General features: G+C 42.6%; 1 protein-coding gene across 5 annotated transcripts in view; it reads left to right on the forward strand.

Annotated features, from left to right (window-relative positions):
* The window catches only part of TJP2 (tight junction protein 2), a 39,173-nt gene extending 20,050 nt beyond the window's left edge, over positions 1-19,123 (forward strand). For 2 of the 5 annotated variants that reach the window (XM_065406039.1, XM_065406040.1), the window contains exons 11-23: positions 902-1,052; positions 2,515-2,623; positions 3,924-4,134; positions 5,451-5,638; positions 6,854-6,949; positions 7,067-7,146; positions 10,355-10,565; positions 11,043-11,143; positions 11,567-11,779; positions 12,146-12,256; positions 13,335-13,670; positions 14,273-14,358; positions 18,958-19,123. In XM_065406039.1, the coding sequence (XP_065262111.1) occupies positions 902-1,052; positions 2,515-2,623; positions 3,924-4,134; positions 5,451-5,638; positions 6,854-6,949; positions 7,067-7,146; positions 10,355-10,565; positions 11,043-11,143; positions 11,567-11,779; positions 12,146-12,256; positions 13,335-13,670; positions 14,273-14,358; positions 18,958-19,123 (2,059 nt within the window). The remainder of the gene's footprint in view (positions 1-901; positions 1,053-2,514; positions 2,624-3,923; positions 4,135-5,450; positions 5,639-6,853; positions 6,950-7,066; positions 7,147-10,354; positions 10,566-11,042; positions 11,144-11,566; positions 11,780-12,145; positions 12,257-13,334; positions 13,671-14,272; positions 14,359-18,957) is intronic. The other 3 variants (XM_065406041.1, XM_065406042.1, XM_065406044.1) reach the window with 3 other exon arrangements.
* The last annotated feature ends 929 nt before the right edge of the window (positions 19,124-20,052 follow it).

Below are 20,052 nucleotides of genomic sequence, written 5' to 3' on the forward strand. Positions count from 1 at the left end.
AGGGGTGATCCCTAAAGAAGGGGAATTGAAGATCTGTTTATTCCATAGTTCCAGTAGAGAGTTGGGTTTAAAGATCTGAGACCTGATAAACTTCTGAAAGGTTGTCTCAGGGTCAAGTCCTGTGTATTGCAGATATGGATAATGGGTACAAATTGATATATCAGTGTTTAGTTATGGTTCAGTTGAAGAGAATTTATGGTACAGGCTCTAACTGGTATGTTGAGTGAATGATAACAGAAAGGCAGTGTCCTCTAAGTATGTGAAGGTCATCCAGGCATACAGCATTTCTGGCAGAGAAAAAGCTGAACTTACTCCAGTACTTGCTGTCTCCTTGGAACAAGAGAGGATTGATTCAACTTACCAATTGGGCATTCTTGACACTCTGCCAACAAAAGAGAGTCTGAAGACTTCCATGTTATCTGACTCTCCTATTAATGACCTGGTGGAGTATTACACTGCATTCTGCATAATGTAGAGAGGAGAAAAAAATCTGAGTGTGATTGCTCATAATTCATTTAAACTGGTATATTTTAAAAACAGCTCTCTATGTGAGGCAGATGGCCCAGTGGTTAGGCTCCTAGCTAAGGACTGGGGAGACCTGGGTTCAATTCCCAGTTATGTCATAGACTTTCTCTGTGGCCTTGGGCAAATCGCTTAGCCTCTCTGTACCTCAGTTCCCCATCTGTGCAACAGGGATAATAGCATTACCCTACCTCACAGGGGTATTGTGAGGAGACATACATGAAAGACTGATAGATGCTCACATAGTACAGTGATGGGGCCATATAAATACTATAGGGGGATTGACAGCAAGCATGCTTAAGTTTACTTCCTACAAATGATGGGTGTCATATGTATAATATTTGGCCTGGCTTTTTCTTTCTGCATTTGAATACTCTAGTCCTAATACAAAGATGGTAAAATTCAAGAAAGGAGACAGTGTGGGTCTGCGGCTGGCAGGTGGGAATGATGTAGGGATATTTGTCGCTGGAATTCAAGAAGGCACCTCAGCTGACCAGGAGGGGCTACAGGAAGGAGATCAGATTCTTAAGGTACCAGTGTAAATGTTCAGCCCTGCAACTAAAACTGCTTGTTCCTTGATACCATGTGAAAGGATTTGCTTTTTTTACTTTTATCAATATGAAAAAAAACATAATTCCATATTACTTTATTCCTAGGGACAAGGTCACTGTTCCTAGAGCATGATTTTTTTTTTTAATCTGAATTCTTAAATTTTGACTTCTGCTGTTGAAATTTATTAAGATTCAATAGGAGAAGCAGTTGGTAGAAATGTTACACAACACAAATGCCCAAAGATGGAAGTGGATACACTCACTAGTGACTCTTCCAGTCTCCAGCTGAGAAAACAGACAACAGAGCATGAGACCAGAGTATCTTCCCCTCTCTCCCACGCATCGTTTAGCTGTTGTTCCTCTATGACCTGATTATTTTCTCCTTCCCTTTGCTCACATTTTAGTGAATAAAAGATGATAGATGTTATTTTATCAAAACTCCTTAGGTTTCCCTCCTCGTTGTTTTTCTACCCCAAAAATCTCTTCTGAGACTGTGGCTCTCCTTTTTCTGTCTATCATGTCCTCCTCCTGAGTTTTCTCTCCTGTCTAAATCAATTGGGCCTGATCCGAAAGCACTCTGAAGTCAATAAAGATTCTAAGTTGATTTCAATGGGGTCTGTCTCAGTCCCATAGTCCCCTGCTTCTCATGTTTTCATTTCTCTAATTGGTCGCTGGCCTGAACAGGTTTTGAAATAGTAACTCCTTTTCTGAAGTGTTGATTCTCCTTCACTGTCTCATTTTTCTCTCTCAACTTTCCTCCTGCAAATAGACCCTGACTGGCCCAAAGACCTTGCACTGGGAATCACTGCACTCCAGTACAGCTCTTCCCCTAGCGCCTCATAGTTTGTCCAAGGCAGTGGACATCACTTCTATGTCCAAATAAACAGCCGAGACACACATGGAAAAGGGGGTAGGGTGAGTCCAATTGAGAGGCAACCACAGGGATGTGCTCACAACTCTAGGTGACCAGAATGCATCTGGATGATATTGAAACTAGGGTACAATCCTGTGATGAATTATAACCATCTGGAGCACACCAGTGCATCAGATTACTTGAAGTTCCTTGATTACTTAGCACAACAGTATACTTGGAATACGTGGGGTTTTAACTACAGAACAGCATAATATGTGGAAACAGATATATCCTTACCTGGAAATGGACCTTTTCTTATGTACCCTGGCCATCTGTGCCCATGTTCAGGCATTTTGTAGCCCTTCACAGAGTTCCCTTAACAGCAGGGCACTTTCAGGACGTCACTCGTAGTTACAGGTAATCCATCTTCTGCATACCTATAATGTCCATTGGCATAAGCCAATGAACCTCTGTATTGATGATACTTTTTTTTTTTTTTTTTTTAAACCATAATAAAACAGCCTTTTCCTTTCCTCTTTTAGGGCTTTATTAGACTAACTTTTTCCTAAAACATTTCTTTTGCATCAGGTAAACACGCAGGATTTTAGAGGCATTGTGCGGGAGGATGCTGTTCTCTACCTGTTAGAAATTCCCAAAGGTGAAACTGTGACCATTTTGGCTCAGAGCAAATATGAAGGTAGGCACCTGGCACCAAAGGTGTGACAATGTTTGTTATGATTCAGTATGACAGGCATTGAAAAGAACAGTAGGCCTTTCAACTCAGCTGTGTTTTGCTGGGGACATCACAGATGCTCTTTCTCATTTCTCACTTTTCAAAACACTTTTTAATTGCCCTCATTTTAAGTATTGTAGAAAATTATTGCTTTTGTGTCCAGCTGACTCCCATCCTGGACATGTGGAGGGGGAGAGGTGGGCTGGCCGCTTCACCGTTCAGCTGATCAAAGAAGAGCCCTGCTCTACTCATCCACCCAGCCTGTAATACGCACCTCTTGCTAGCTCTGAACCTCCACCATTTAGTTCTTGTCCCCCATGCCCAGTAGCTTGGGCGGCCAAGATGCTGCTCCTTGCTGCCTTCCCCTTCAGCCATGGGATCTGTAGGGGGATTGTTGTCAGATGTCAGCAATGCAGGGCTTTTATCCATGAGGCAATAAGCAAATACAAATGTTTGCTTGGTTTTAGATATTACTATGTGTGTGTGCGCGCGCGCGCGTGTATGTGTATGTGCTAGAACACTTAGTAATATACAAATTATTTTAAAATTGGAAATATAGGGAGAGAGCTGGGAAAGCTGACAGGACTGCATGAAGAATCAGTTCAAATATCCAGTTCCCTGTGCTGGCAGTGGCTGGGAATGCTATGGATGCAAACCCTGAGGCAGGGAAAACAGTTTTGTGTTGCTCTGCAGTACAACGCACCTCTCACTTCCATTTAGGGTGACCAGACATCCCGATAAAATCAGGACCGTCCCGATATTTCAGTGTCTGTCCCAAAGATCGGTCGGGATGCAATTTGTCCCAATATCAGCCGGCAGCACTGGTTTTTTTTTTTTTTTTTTGCTAGCCGGCAGGACTTGCCTCCCCCCCCTCCCCCCCCATGTGTCCCAATATTTTCTTCCCCTCATCTGGTCACCCTACTTCCATTGGCTGACTAAAGCAATGATGTTGACAACTTCCAGAACGAATCAGATGGAATGAAGGGCGGGAGGTGGGGGAGATTTTAGGGAATAAAAGGGTGGGCAGGCATAGGGAACATGCCAGTTCACCTTTTCTTTCCCACCCTGGGGATGAAGAGGAGAAATTTCAAAGTTTTTAGACTAGAATAACAGCTTAATCTCTCCTTCACTAACTTACAGTATTTAAGGTTGTAGGCTTGAAGTGCAGGTGAGTAAAACACCACCCATAGAAGACTGTCACAGCAAGGTATAGGACATCTATTTAGCAAAGTTAAACTAAATGATGTCATGTCTTGTCTTTCAGTGTATAGAGACATAATGGCCTGTGGCAGAGGGGATTCATTTTTCATAAGGAGTCACTTTGAATGCGAGAAGGAATCTCCACAGAGTTTAGCATTCACCAGAGGGGAGATCTTCCGAGTAGTTGATACACTGTACGATGGCAAACTGGGTAACTGGCTGGCTGTGAGAATTGGAAATGAACTGGAAAAGGGCATCATTCCAAATAAAAGCAGGTACATTGATTTCCCACCTGCCCACCCAATGTTTAAAATAAGAGATTTCCCCCCCACATACACACCTACTTTTTATTCTCACCCTATTCACCATTTGTATAACCCATTTGGGAGAGGAAGGAGGGGAAAAGAGGGATGGATGGTGTCCCTGTTCAAGCGATCACATTCATAACAATAGTGTGTGTAAAATCAACTTTTAAAACTATGGAATTAGTCGGTAACAGCTGAGCAAAGATGGCCTTGTAGCGAAGATACTGCACTCAGACTTGTGAGATCTGGGTTCTAATCCCAGCTCTGCTGTAGACTTCCTATGAGATCTTGCACTAGGTGTGTACTTTTTCCATGCCTTAGTTCTCCATCTGAAAAATGGGAATAATACTTTCCTACCTCAAATGAGAGAGGAGAGGGTAAGATAAATTAAATAGCATATGTGAGGCACTCCGGTATTACAGCGATAAGTGTTGTGGAAAAAGCCTCTAATACTTTTCTGTATGCTGCATGTTCTTAGGGAAAGTGTGTTTTCGTGACTTGACAATTTTAATTGTATTCTTTGAAGTACTAAGGGTGACTGTACTGTTGTGGGAATTTTTTTGCTAAATTTGCTTTTACAAACCCAGTTAATTCAGACATATTTTAAAAAGTGATTGGTTATCTGATGTGCTTTTAATGAAGAATTTCAGAGTGCAGCAAAGTCGTATCTAAGTGATATAACTTTCAATATAGTCGCAGTTTTATTTTAAGAAAAAATCTTCAATTCTCCTATGCAAAAGTTCCTAAAGTTACTTTTAAAGTGACTTTACAGTGTACTTCCATGCTATCCTGCTTGGTTTTCCTTTCCTATGTGGTGCACCTTAGTCTATTCCTTGTTATACTGATCTGACCAAGGGGGCTTTACCTTTTGGATTCAATTTAAGATATCTGAGGAAGAGATGATGGAGAACAGGAGGTGGTCGTTAGGCAATTTGCCCATCATTTCATGATGGGTTGCTTCCTCTCTTTCCATCTCCACATACACCACCTTTTCCTTGAGCAGCTACTTGGCATACATTACGTTTGTCATTTGCCTTAGCAGCTAGAGGATTGATTCATGCACAATAAACCTTGCTGCTGAGGCAAGTCAGAGCATCTCTCTGATATTAATTTTGCCTGCTTCATGGCAAGAGTCCCTGGATGCCCCTCCGCAGATTGCCTACCTGCCGAGTTGTCCACTGTATTTACAAATTCATATCCTGGATTCTGCTGAGCTTCTTCCTTTAGTGTGGCATGTTTTCCCTTTGATTGCATTTTTCAAATGGATTCCATGCTGTTCCTTTCAGAGCTGACCAGATGGCCAGTGTTCAGAATGCCCAAAGAGATGGCTCGAGTGACAGGGCAGATTTCTGGAGAACGCGTGGCCAACGATCTGGAATGAAAAAGAATCTGAGAAAGAGTCGTGAAGATCTGACAGCGATTGCATCTGTTAGCACAAAGTTCCCAGCCTACGAGCGAGTTCTGCTGCGAGAGGGTGAGTGAAACTTTACAGAACTGAGCACCTATTCACAGCTTGCTGTTATTGCCCAAGTTTTACTGTCATTTATGTGGCAACTTAATAAGTGTCACCACCCATCTTGGGCTGTAGGCTAAATGTAAAGTATAACAGAAAGTGGTAACATGCTATTCTCCTGGTCAAGATTCTAACTTCTGAGTGCAGCTGTTCTCTGCTCTAAAAAGTGTCACTGCAAACACTGCTTCTTGGAAGTCCATGTTTGTCTCTTCTTTACTTCTACATCAAATTTGCTCACTTCACAAGTAAACAGATGTGTTCTGGTTTTGGTATGTTTTGGCCAGCTTTGCAAACATAACCTGGGATATGAAAGTTTAGCTGTGTTCTTTCTGGCTTATTCATAGACACCTGTAATAATGATTCTTTAGGGCAAATCCAACCCTCAGTTACACTGGTGTAATCCCATTGCCTTTATTAATAGAGTTGCCTAGATGTAACAGAGGGAAGAATTTTTGTCCCCGTAATAATTCCCCTGATGTTGCATGAGTCAGGATAGTTTCCATTCTCCTGTGCTGTGTTGGTTCTACTGTGCTAACAGGAACAAAAAGTAGTAAAAACACTTTCAGGGGTCACCGAGCACAATATGGCCTTCTCCCACTGGCTTACAAGGACCATTATGTTACTTGCGTTGGCCTCAGAATAATAACACTCTCTCATCTCTTTGCCACTGTAAAGTGCTCTGATCCTGCAAATGCTTAAGCATGTTTGTAACTTTAATCATAAGAGTAGTCTCACGGCATTTAGTGTGGCTTCGAGGGCAGTCTGCAGGGCAGACTAGTGAAATTGTACTATACGTGCTCAAATGGCAGAATCATCTCAGCTGTTCTTGATTCTGAATAATGTGAAGGACTATCTACGCTTTTCTTTTTTTCATTCTTCTCCCTTCTAACTTTTTATAATTGTGTGTGTGTGTGGGGGGGGGGTGAATGACTCACTTTTCCCCATTGGTAAGTCATACATGAAGTCCCTTCGCATTAGGAAGGGTCCTGCATGAATCACTGGGAACCAAAAGGTAAGGGTGTGTGTGTGTGTGTAATATATAATATGGAGCTTAGATACTTCCAAGATATTAGTCTTAAAGATTAAATTGAGCCTTTTCTGCATGTTTGTTTCAATACGTATTGCCATGGTGATTTTATATGTAAAGACCTTCTGTCTAAATATTTTTTTCTTCAGCTGGTTTTAAGAGACCTGTGGTGATATTTGGCCCCATTGCAGATCTAGCGATGGAAAAGCTGTCAAATGACTTCCCTGATCTGTATCAAACTGCCAGTAAGTCATTCATTACTTTTTCTTCAGCAGTTTGGCTCTTCAGCATTGAATTTTGGGGGAAGGGTAATTTGAACACTCATTTCACAACTGAAAAAAAAAAATCTGTTATCATTGCAGAGACAGAACCCAAAGATGCAGGTTCAGAGAAATCAACTGGTGTGGTGCGTTTGAACACTGTGAGGCAAATTATTGAGCAGGTAAAGTATTTCTGTTTGAAAAACGTTTGCTATCAAAAGCAGATTGTTTGTTTGTTTATTTTGTTCCTAAAAACTTGGAGAAAGAATTCTAACATATTAATATGCAAGAAAATAAATGTGTTAATGTGCATTTGAAATTAAGCTGGAACTGTGGGGAAACTGGATCACCAGTCTTACTTGATTTTTGTTTTTTCTCATTTCATTAATTTCCTGTGAATGTGTACTTCAGAGACAACATTAGAAATGAGCCCACTTATGTTAGCCATGAATTTGGCCCCATATTAATCCAATTAAAATATTCAGATTTTTAAAAAAGCTATTTGTGGACTTGCCTAAGTTTAAACCACACCAGGATCCAGTGCTTGAACAGAGCTGGAATGTTCCAGAATGTCCTCCTGGCTCTACTGTATCTATAGGTACATCTACACTGCAAGTGAAGTGTAATTGTAGAACAGGTAGGCATTTTCACGCTAGCTTTAACCTAGCTAGAATGGGTAACAAGAGTAGTGAAGATGTGACGGCCCCAGTACAAACCTGCTGAGGACTCTGGTTATGTACATGAGTTGATAGTCCCGGATAAAGTCAGTACTGCCATGTGTTCGCAATGTGTTGTTCGCAATGTGTCGCAAAGTCAGTACTGCCATGTGTTGTTAGCCATGCCAAGTGGATTAAAGCTAAAGGTGGGTATGCAATACACTTATATCTTGGTTTGTGGTGGAGACATACCCTATAACTGCCAGGGCCACCTTTACCTTCATCCTAAGCTCCAACTGCAGTCATGGCCATTACAAGGTCAATATTTGACAACAGTTACTACCTATGTATTTGAAATAGGAAATAGCTATGGTAACTGTGTGAAATGTCAGCAAATGCTGACTTTTTAAAGATTACCACTGGAGCTCAAGAGTCCAGGGATGGCAACCAGGATGCCTGAGGGAGAGAGAACCCCTGTAGGCAAAAGAAATATGTGCTGAGGTGAAAACGTGACCCCATTGAAGTCTATGGCAAAACTCCCATTGACTTAAGTGGGGCCAGGATTTCACCCCAGAAGCCTTTCCCAGAGTGTAGTTTCCATGGGATGTGGTCTACGGAGGATATTTGCTTTAAGTTTTGGCAGTATAGGTATGAGGCTCTAATCAGCAGAAAATGTGAGCTGTGTCCTGGCTACTCACTCAACATGAATAGCAGCCCAAAGACTGGGAAAATAATTCTGGTGAGGGAAGATGATGAGTGGGCAGGGGCACACTAAAGAGATGGGGAGGGTGGGGAAAGAAAAGAAAATCTTTGTGACAGGTTGGATCACAGAAACCCCCTTGGGAGCGGCCACCCGATGTGCCAAGACTACTTCTATCCCTGCTTTCCCTGCCAGCTCAGGACTCCAGCACCCTGTCTTGTTGAGCCAGACACTCCCATCTGCTCCAACACAGACCCAGGGTCTGAATTACTTGCCCCAAAGCTGCAGGTTTGCCTGAAAGCAGTTAACAGAAGTGTTCACTCCGATGCCCAACTCCCAATGGGGTCTAAACCCAAATCAATCAGTTTTACCCTGTATAAAGCTTATACAGGGTAAACTCATAAATTGTTTGCCCGCTATAACACTGATAGATATGCACAGTTGTTTGCTCCCCCAGGTATTAATACGTACTCTGAGTTAATTAATAAGTAAAAAGTGATTTTATTAAATACAGAAAATAGGATTTAAGTGGTTCCAAGTAGTAACAGACAGAACAGAGTAAGTCACCGAGCAAAATAAAATAAAATGCGCAAATCTATGTCTAATCAAACTGAATACAGATAATCTCACCCTCAGAGATGCTTCAGTAAGTTTTTTCCTCAGACTGGACACCTTCCAGGCCTGGGCACAATTCTTTCCCTGGTGCAGCTCTTGTTCTAGCTCAGGTGGTAGCTAGGGGATTCTTCATGATGGCTCCTCTCCCTCTTTGTTCTGTTCCACCCCTTTATATATCTTTTGCATAAGGCGGGAATCCTTTGTCTCTCTCTGGGTTTCCACCCTCCTCCCCCCCCCCCCCCCCCACTAGAAAAGCACCAGGTTAAAGATGGATTCCAGTTCATGTGACATGATCACATGTCACTGTAAGACCCCAAGCCTTCATTCCTCCCAGCCTGACTCACAGGAAGGCTTGCTTACAAACAGAGCCCCAGTCAATTGTCCTGGTTGATGGGAACCATTAAGATTCCAAACCACCATTAATGGCCCACACGTTGCATAATTACAATAGGCCCTCAGAGTTATATTTCATATTTCTAGTTTTAGGTACAAGAGTGGTACATTTATACAAATAGGATGATCACACTCAGTAGATTATAAGCTTTGTAAGGATACCTTACAAGAGACCTTTTGCATGAAGCATATTCCAGTTACATTATATTTTTATAAAACCATGTAGACTGCACAACGTCACAATCTCTATGCAAATAAAAGGAAGATAATGAAAACAAGTGTGAAGGGAATAAAGAAATGGGAAACCGAGTACGAAAGGTGCACACAATGTCAGAGTTAGTATATTTGTATCTGAGTCATAGATTCCAAGGACTGAAGGGACCACTGTGATTATCTAGACTGACTTCCTGTCTTATGCAGGCCATAGAACTTCCACAAAATATCAGATCTTTTGGATGTTTCTAATCTTGATTTAAAAATGGTCAGTGATGGAGAATCCACCATGACCCTTGGTAAATTGTTCCAGTGGTTAATTACTCTCATTGTTAAAAAGGTATATCTTATATCCAGTCTGAATGTATTTAGCTTTAACTTTCAGCCATTGGATCGTGTTATACCTTTCTCTGCTACATTTAATTGCCCAATATTAAATACCATGTTCATATACTGTTTTATTTGAATGTCCAAAAAATGTAGGTGAAAGGAGAGGGGAAGGTGCCCGTTGTAGTCCCAGCATGTGGTGGGATTTTGGGGAGATTTGGGCCAGGTATGGCCCTGGTTGGGAGGGCCATAACTGGCCTTTTTGTTTTCTCAGCTCTTTTGTTTTCCAACTACAGCACTGACTTGGGCCTTGCTGCTAATAAAGGCTTTTTACCAGACAACATTCCGGTTGTGCATTCAAATAACAACCAGACAACATTCCGGTTGTGCTCTACAGCTTTAGTAATTCTAATAATGTCAGACCATCTGCACCATCTCCCCAGCAGGAGGTTTTCCATTATCTTCATATCCTCTTCTTGTTAACAGAATAAACATGCTTTGTTGGATGTGACTCCTAAAGCGGTGGATCTGTTGAACTATACCCAGTGGTTCCCAATTGTAGTCTTCTTCAACCCAGACAGTAAACAGGGTGTGAAAACTATGAGACAAAGGCTAAGTCCCACATCTAACAAGAGTTCCCGGAAGCTTTACGATCAAGCAAATAAGCTGAAGAAGACTTGCTCCTATCTTTTTACAGGTAAGCAAGAATCTGTCTCTAATTCCTCTTCCAAAAGAGTGGTGGATGTAGGAGAAAGAATGTGTGTGTTTGAGAAACTAAATTAATACTGTTCAGAGTAAGAGATCATCTTGTACAGTAACCTGTGGTCATGTGAAAACCCTTCCTAGGCAATTAGGAGTTCACTATCTTGATGTATTTCATTATAAAGAAATGTTCATATTGAACTTTACTACTGTAATAAAACTATTTCTGAAAAAAAGTGAATAATGAAAGGGCTGGCATTTATTCAGCCCCCCCCGCCCCCCCCAAGCCAACAAAAGTGCAAACATTGTCCTTTAGAAAGTGGTCTAGTAAAAATGACCATATGATTTTCTTGCATTATCCAAAACCTTGTCACATGGAAAAGATTGGATAAAGTAGGTGCACTGAGATTTTAGAATGAATAGAAAAAATATATGAAAACACTAATGCATATATTTTTTTAAATGTCTACAGCTACCATCAATTTGAATTCAGCCAATGATAGCTGGTACGGCAGCCTCAAAGATATAATTCAGCAACAGCAAGTTGAAGCAGTATGGGTATCGGAAGGAAAGGTATGTGGTCAAACAGCTCATACTGTACATGCTAAATTGTTTTTCTGTTCTGGGAATAATTCCCCTTCAAAGTGGTCAGATGGCAAACTCATCACCCTAAATACTGAACACATGTATATATTGAAAAGTTATACTAATCTGAAATCTTTGCAGTGGGTAACTAAGAGAGAAAAAATAGTACAGGATAAAAGTTTCTTTTTTTTTTTATACCTTTATCATGTTGCTCCTGTTATTAAAACCAAGGCGTATAGCTGTTGCTAGGGCATACATATTAATTTTTTATTGGAGCTATTTTCATGTTCCTGGGAGACCCAGAATTCTTGCAGTTTCATGTGCTTCTGTTTCTTAGGTGTTGTGTACCATAAATGTTACTGCAAACTAAAATGGGGGATGAAGTCAAATCTAATCCTTCCACTTTTATAGATGGAAGGAATGGATGACGACATGGAAGATCGCATGTCATACCTAACAGCTATGGGTGCTGACTACCTGAGCTGTGACAGCCGCTTGATCAGTGACTTGGAAGACACAGATGGAGAAGGAGGTGCATACACGGACAATGAGCTTGATGAGCCATCAGATGAACCAAGTATTTCCTCTATTAGCCGATCTTCTGAGCCTGTGCAGCATGAGGAGGTAAGATATTGGGACTGTTGGCAAGACAGTGACTTCCTGAAAGTCATGTGTGTCGTAAAATGGTAATAGAAAATGTCCCTTGTAATTGGTGCCTGAGAAAAGTATATGATTACAGCTGCAGCATTATGCTAGCTCCGGTACAAAATTATAAAGACATATTAATTCTAGCATAAAAGTTAAGCTGCTTCCCTAACTCTCTAGTTTCATTGATAGTGTCACCTGGAGTGCAGATGTTCACTTTTACAGTGATAGTAGTCATGTCATTGCCAGTCATGTGACTACTGGTAATTGGCCCACAAGGCTAGGATTAAAACAAGTCAAGAATTACTTGAATATTCTTGTGATTAACTTCTTATATTTTTGTAGAGTATAAGAAAACCCAGCCCAGAACCAAAAGTTCAAATGAGAAGGGCTGGTAGCAGAGAGATACTTAGAGATCCCAGCCCACCTCCAGCATTCAAGCCCGAGCCACCTAAGGTAATTTGTGGAAATCAATTTGAAGATAGAGTTCATCTTTCTAAAGAACCCACCTGGTGCTGTACATCGTGGGCTATGCTTCTTCTATTAGGGTAACCTGCTGTTGGAAGCTAAAATGCAATTTGGGAAGAGGAAGGAAGGGGAATTGACAAAGAAGAGGATTGTGAGCTGTCGAAAGAGCTTGGCAGCTGGTTGGGAAGGGAATTCTTGAGATTTAGAAGTGGTACCAGGTGTTTCATTAGAGGGTTTGGTGACTAGCTGGAAAACTACCCATTTCTCTCCTGATCTCTTCCCCAGGGGAATTCCAGCACTCTTGCTCCCTTACCAAGCCCAAAACAAAGATCTTCCTGAATGTCTCAGCTGAGGAGAAGTTCAGACACACTCCTTCTTGATTTTAATAAGCTCTCTGCTGGGAGCTGGTTCAGAATGGCAGTGGAATGGCAGGAAATCCTCTTGGCTTTTTTATTTTTACCTTTTAAGTAGTAGTGCCGAACTGTGCTCCAGGGTCACTTCAAGAAAGGTGTTGCAGCTATTAATGAAATCCTTTGTTCAACCCTCTGACTTTCTTCATGGAGGTGGACACCAACATTGGTCTGCGTTGCGCAAAATACACTTACTAGACAGTTAAACAACCATCCTTTCAAATATGCCTTGGCAATAGAATTTGGGCTGGGTAGCAGTACATGTAAGTGAAATGATGATTGCAGGGAGAATAGGCGTGTGTCCTGTGTAATAGTTTCAGCTCGGAAGAATATTCTCCATATAATCCAGAAAAACCTCTTGCTCTGGTTCTTCCTGTTCTTTCTCTTTTCCTTCCAGAAATCTTTTAAGAATTAAATAGACTGGTCAGATTTTACTGCTCATTATAACACTGCATACAATGTAAGACTTTGTCCCTATTCAAGTCAGTGACCAAGCTCCTATATACTTAAATACTCAGTGCTCTGATCCCTTATGAACAAAGATGGGCAATACAAAAATGCACAAGCAATATAACCAATTTCAAATGAAAATATTTATCTAAAGATGCTGAAGTTGCTGCTATGTGTAAACTTCAGTGTGTTCTTAATACCTATAGGGTAAACTACAAAACAAAGAGGATGTATATGACTTTCCCAAGAACTATGACTCCAAACCAAATAGCTCTAGCACTGTCAGCAATGAGACTTCAGCTGTATTATCCAAGGCAGCAGCACCTCCTGTTTCTGTGAAACCTGCCTTTGGGCGTCCTATACTGAAGACATCTCAGCCAGCAGTTTCAGCCGCAGAGGAGGAGGAAAAGGCAGAGGAAGATGTAGATGGACGAGAGAGTGCTCCAAAATCTGTACTGGGGAAAGTTAAAATATTTGAGAAGATGGATCACAAGGCAAGGTTGCAAAGAATACAGGAGCTACAAGAGGCACAGAATGCCAGGGTAGGTAGTAACCTACTTTTTCAGTCTGTCCTGTATATATAATATACAAACACACATTCTGTGCTATAAGCACCCTCAATATTGAATTTAAAATATCATTAAAAACAAAAACAGTAGCACATTTCTCCCTCTCCTTCCAACCTACCATTATACCAACCAGCAGTGAGCATACACATTAGGAATCAAAATTGCCCTCGACATCACATTATTCCTATATTTAAAAAAAATATATATATATATAATATATGAGAGAGAGAGAGAGGTGTGTGTGTGTGTATGTGTGTGTGACAGAGAGAGAGAGAGAGATTTTGGGGAGGAGTAGGTAGGGAGGATAAGGGATATAAAATATGTTCTATGAAGAGGTTTCCTATAGTAGCTACTGTAGGTTAATGGCTTTGTTCTTTTTTTATTTCTGTTATTTTGGCAGTACAGTGTTTTACTTTAAATTAAAAACTATCTCAATGTGGGAGCAGGAAATAAGACCAATCATCCATTTGTATTTTAATTCCTTTACAGAGAAACTGAGCTACATTGCTCAGTCTCAGATCTCCTGACTGTATAAACTGAAAGGCATATTTTTTTTTCTTCTGCTCTTTTTAAAGCTGGAAATAGCCCAGAAACACCCAGATATCTATGCTGTCCCAATCAAAACACAGAAGCCAGACCAGAACTGGCCCCAACCCATGAGGTAAGACAGATCCACTTGAAAATACTCCTCTGGTTTATATTTACTACACCAGCAAGAGCAATTTAATTATGCAGCTCTTACTCATGCAAGTAGTGCCCTGACACTACCAATGATTCCTGAAATTTACACGGTGTCAAAGATGAGAAGCTGTAGGGCTGACCTGCCTTGACAGTAGTCGCTTCTGCAAGGCCTTCCTTTCAGAATCTTTCCTTTATCTCTCTTTTTCAGACTGGTCCATACTACTGCACTTGAATTACTCAGAGAGAATTTCACAGATATTGTATATTACTAAGAGATTCGTGGTGCCAGTTCATTTTGTGTCTCATAATTAGATGTACACACAAGATCACTTGTACTTCAACCCTTCAAGGCTTTCCCTTATGTGTCCGAGATTGGATTGTTGTTGTGTTATACTAATAGGGTTACCATATTGCAGTCCTGGAAAAAGAGGACACTCCAAGGGGCCCCGGCTCCGCCCCAACTCCGCCCCCGGCCCTGTCCCAACTCCGCCCCTTCCCCGCCCCAACTCCGCCCCTTCCCCAAAGTCCCTGCCCCGACTCCGCCCCCTCCCCTGAACGCTCCGCCCCCTACTCTTCCCCCTCCCCTGCTTCCCACGAATCAAATGTTCAGAGAACGGAGTGGTCTCTAGTAGTCAAAGACCCTTCTTCCCCGTCCCCTCCAGTCTATGTCTATCCTATTGCTGTCTAACCCGCCCCAGCTCCTCATCTGATTTCAACTGCCCCCCACTACCGCTCTGGATTCCTTGTCCCAGTTTCCTGGTCCTGTCTCACTCTCCTCTCTCCCCGCCCCCATCCCTCAGATGGGATGTTCGTTCCAGATTGGCAAAATTATAAGGCTTCCCAACATTTCAACACTTCCCATTCTAAATTTTCGGTTGCTTAACTATAGGCTAGTTCTGCCTACAACAAAGCATATTCAGAACCTCTGATTAAAGGGATTATAAGTGTAGCAACCTCCATCATAACGAGTCACCAAAGATTGAACCCGAGCCATCCAGACTTAAAAGCATGAGCTTCTACTACTTGAGTTCAAGCTATAACTCCCTTAGCTGGTAGCTATACAGTTATCCTCTAAAAATCCACCACAGGAGGGCACAAAACACATGTTGGACAGTGAATTACAAAAGTGCCAAATATTATTATTAGACCTGCAATACTTTTCACAATGAACATCAGCGGGGGATAAACTGGGAGTTTAAGAATATTTGGAAAACAATTTTAGAATAACATTCAGTGCTGTGGTTTAAAAGAAAAAAAACCTGTTAAAACTCATAACTTAGCAGCATTCAGTGTTTGAAAAAGAACAACTTCTAGGAGGGATACAAGTTAAGAATGTTGAAACAGGAAGATGTTATGCTTAGTTACCACTTGGGCAAGGCGGCGTGCTATGTAATACTTGCAAGCTTTCACTGTAATGTTTTAAATATATAGCAGCGCAATGCTGATTCCATTGATATTGTTGAGCAATTCATGCTGATTTTATTTCAGCCCACATCTTAATAGTTTTGAATACAAGATCACAATTTTCAGCTCAGTTGGTCTGAACATGCAGAGCTTTAAAATTGCTATACTCTAAACTGTATATTAACTACAATTTTATAAACCTGCATGTCAGAGAACTGTGTGCCACTACTACTAGACAGTGGCACAAGGCAATTCAGTGTGAATCACAGAAATGTAGGACTGGAAGGGACATCAACAGGTCATCTAGTCAAACCCCTGCACTGAGGCAGGACTGAGTAATAACAACTAGACCATCCTTGACAGGTGTTTGTCTAACCTCTTAAAAAACTCCAATGACTGCTATTCCATAACCTCTCTAGGTAATTTGTCCAGTGCTTAACTACCTTTACAGTTAGGAAGTTTTTCCTAATGTCTAACCTAACTCTCCCTTGCTACAATTTAAGCCCATTGCTTCTTTTTCATGCATGTCCTGAGTGGGACGGGGGTGGGTCCAGGCAGTGGGATTGGGGGGAGGGAGGTCGAGGGAGTCGGTGGGTGTGTGGGGATGGACCGGGGGAAGCAGGGTGGAGGAACTGAGGGGGACACGACTGGGACTGGGGGGGGCTGAGGGGGATGGGACAGGACTGGGATGGGGGGGAGTAGGGTAGGGGCTGAGGGGAGCATGAATGGGACAGGGTAGAGAGAGCTGTGTAGAGTGGGGTGGGGCGGGGGAGACAATGGGGCTGGGCTGGGGAGGGTTGGGGAGAGGGACAGGGTCTGGAGGGGATGAGACAGAGGGGAGCAGTACTGGAATGGTGGGAAGTTGAGGGGGTGGGACAGCAGGGGGAGCGATGGGGGTGGGATGACGGGGGAGGCTGAAGAAGAGATTTGGGGTAGGGCAAGGCTGAGGGCAGTGGGTTGGAGGGAGCAGGGGGACTGTGGGGGAGGCTGTTGGAACGGGGGCAGGGACTGAGGGCAGTGGGTTCGGGGTGGGAGGTACAGGGGAACAGGGTCAGGGTGGGGGCTGGGGGCAGTGGGTCGGGTGAGATGATGGGGGGGAGGGGAGGGACTGTGGGGGAGGCAGAGGGAACAGGGTCAGGGGGGCTGAGGGCAGTGGATTGAGGGTGGGGGGCACAAGGGGGCCTGCGGGGGAGGCTGAGGGAACAGGGTCAGGGTGGGGGCTGAGGGCAGTGGGGCTGGGGGAGCCCCCCCAGGGGGCCAGGTGAGCCCAGCAGTGCTTACCTGGAGCGGCTCCCAGGAAGCATCCAGCAGGCAGGTCCCTGCCCAGTCCTTCTGGCTCCTTCCTACGGTTGGGTCGGGTCGAGGGGAGGGGGGCAGGGGCGGGGGGGGGTCTCTCTGCCCGAGTCTACAAGCCCCGCCCCGCTGCAGCACGCAGGGGAGTGAGACCTCCCTGCCTCTCTGTGTGCCGGGGCAGGGGGAGGGCTGCGCTCTGCAGGCTCCTGCCGGCCAGGCGGGGGGCCCCGTGGGCTGGCACCGCCGTGCCAGGAGCTCTCAGCTGCGCGCTGCCCCAGGGCCCAGGGAGGAAAGGTGAGTGGCGCCGGCGGCACCGGCTTGCCGCGGTTCCCCCAGCGCGGCTGCCCTGTCCTCGCTTTTGGGTCTTTAAATAGCCGTCCGGGGGGAAATCCCGGACATTTTTAGCTTTTTACAAATTCCCCCCGGACGGCTATTTAAAGACCCAAAAGCCGGACATGTCCGGGGAAACCCGGACATATGGTAACCCTAATACTAATCAATATTTGAAAGTGATTTGACAAGTTTCACAGCTTACAGTGGGACTACTTGGGGTATAAGGTAGTGCTCAACATCAGTAAGGGTGGTAAAGTCTGATTTTACACAGTCCATTATTATATGCATTTTATGGGTGAGGAAAATGGTGTTAAGTTACTTGCCCAACGGGAGACAGTGAGTCACTACAGAGTCAGGAGAAGAACCATGGGCCTGATCCAAAGTTCACTGATGTTAATGAGAGTGTTTCCATTGAGTCTGGTGAGTTATGGATTAGTTCCCAGATATCCAGTCTTGGTGCCTTACCCACTCTACTATGCTTATTCACTAGTATGACTTGGACAGTGGCCTAAGCAAAACCTTGCAACAAACAATTTGAAGGATCTGTTTTGATTTTCATTTGGAAATGTTCTAGTTCTCTCACCCTTCTCATTTGTAACTCTTTTGGGGACAGGGAAGGCCTAATAAGTTGTGAGGTTTTTCTTTTCTTTTTTTCTTTTTTTTTACAGTCCGCTCCTTTGGTGGATTAAAGTATAATCAAATTGGGAAGGCCCCAAAACAGTCACTGCAGCATTTCCCTGATGAATTTATTATTGCAAAGCTATAGGAATTGTAAGCTTATGGCATCTGTAGGGAGGAGTAAAATATTTAGTTTAACCAAATATGAAGATAAAAGAAACAAGCAACTGACAATTTAGAATGAGTGTTCGTAGGAAGTGTAATTAAATTGGCTAAATCAACACTATTAAACAGCATCGTTGCTTTATTCTAAGTCATTCAGGATCTTAAAAGAATGTGGGGGGGAAAATGCTTCCTCTTGCCAGTGCTCAGTATGGAGTCTAGAATGATAGCTGCTGAAAATCAGTGAAATCCCCCTCCTTTCCTATGTAGAGAATTATTACATGTGCTGTGCAGCGCTGTTTATATTCTACATAAATAATTAGCTTTATAACCTATACAACTTTTTTCAAACCACTTAACACTAGTTCCCTGTATAAAAGGGCTTACCATCTAACTCTTAGAAATGTTCATGAGGTCTGTGGAGGAGTAGATACCTCTTCGGTGGGGAGATCAATATAGGAAGCCTTCAGGCAAGGAGTAGAAGGCTGTTCGAAGATATGAACCAGCATGAAGGCAAGAGAGGAAGGACACCAAGTAGTCAGTATGGAAAGTAACGGAGTGGAGTAACAGAGAGAGCGGTGGCGGAGGGGAGAAGGGAGTAGTGGTGTGCAGAGTGCTGAAGGACAGGGTCATGGTTAGCCTTGCTAGCATATAATTGGCATGTCCTCATATCTTAGTGAACAGTTTGCAGTTGTTTACAGGTTTGTGTTCTTCCACTTTTCAGACCAGAAATTGCTGACATCTTTACTCTTGTTTTTTGCTGTGCTAGTTCCAGACCTCCAGAGCCTCAGAAACCCCCTGCCAGGCCTTACCTAGAAAATCGAGGAAGTTATGGCAGTGACGCAGAAGAGGAAGACTACCGTCGGCAGCTATCAGACAACTCCAAGCGCGGATATTACGGACAGCCATCCAGATATAGGGACACAGAATTATAGACTCACTAGCATATGCATCTGTAATGCTCTTTTGAGACTCTTTTCCTTCAACAGCCAAAATGGAGTTCTGGTTAGTTATAAAGTTATATTTTTGTTGGAGGTCATAGGGTGGTCTACGGAACTTGGACATATCCACACACTGGAACTGGAGGACTTACTTTTTGAGACTATTTGTTTTGAGTATCTAAGAAAAGAAATCACTTTTGCCTGAATGTTGTTGCCTGTTTTATAAGGACCAGTACCCATTTGAAAGCTTGTATTAATTCTTGGTATTTTCATAGTTTAACGTTTGTTAAAAAACTTTAAACTTTTTTCTCTTACTTAAAACTGCTTTTTTAGACTGTTCCGCTGTTATGAAAATGTGATCAAAGACATAACGCTTTTTAATGCAAGAGAACTAAATTCAAAAAAGAACTATAAGTGCCTTTAACAAGAAGTGTCTTAAATTGTTCATATTGATATCTGATACTTGTGCAAAGCCATAATTTACTAAAGGGTGTTTTACTTTGTTGCCTAACTTTTGTATCCGTTTCATGGCTATAATTTCCCCGACATCTTATTTTTCTAAGCTAATAGATCGGTATACTGCTTTTCATAAATATTGACTGTATAGGGGAAAGGTGTGTACCAGACTAGCTGGTATGAGGCCAGGAAGGGTTGAAATTGAGAAAATGATGTAGAAATTCAATTAATTATGTCTTTAAATTGATATGGACCACAAAATAATAAATGGATATATTCTAGACAGACATCTCACACCTATCTTTTTTATTTCAAGAAGTAAATATTTTGGTAACGCCTTGTACATTTTTATTAACTATTGCATTTAAGGTGCTTGTTTGTTTTGGCCCTAGTCTTGCACTATTGAAATCAGGGAAGGTTTGCTGTTGATGTCATCGGAAGCAGATTTAGCCCCTATTGGTTTTGCT

Source organism: Emys orbicularis, chromosome 6 (assembly GCF_028017835.1).
Source record: "Emys orbicularis isolate rEmyOrb1 chromosome 6, rEmyOrb1.hap1, whole genome shotgun sequence".
Taxonomy (NCBI): Eukaryota; Metazoa; Chordata; order Testudines; family Emydidae; genus Emys; species Emys orbicularis.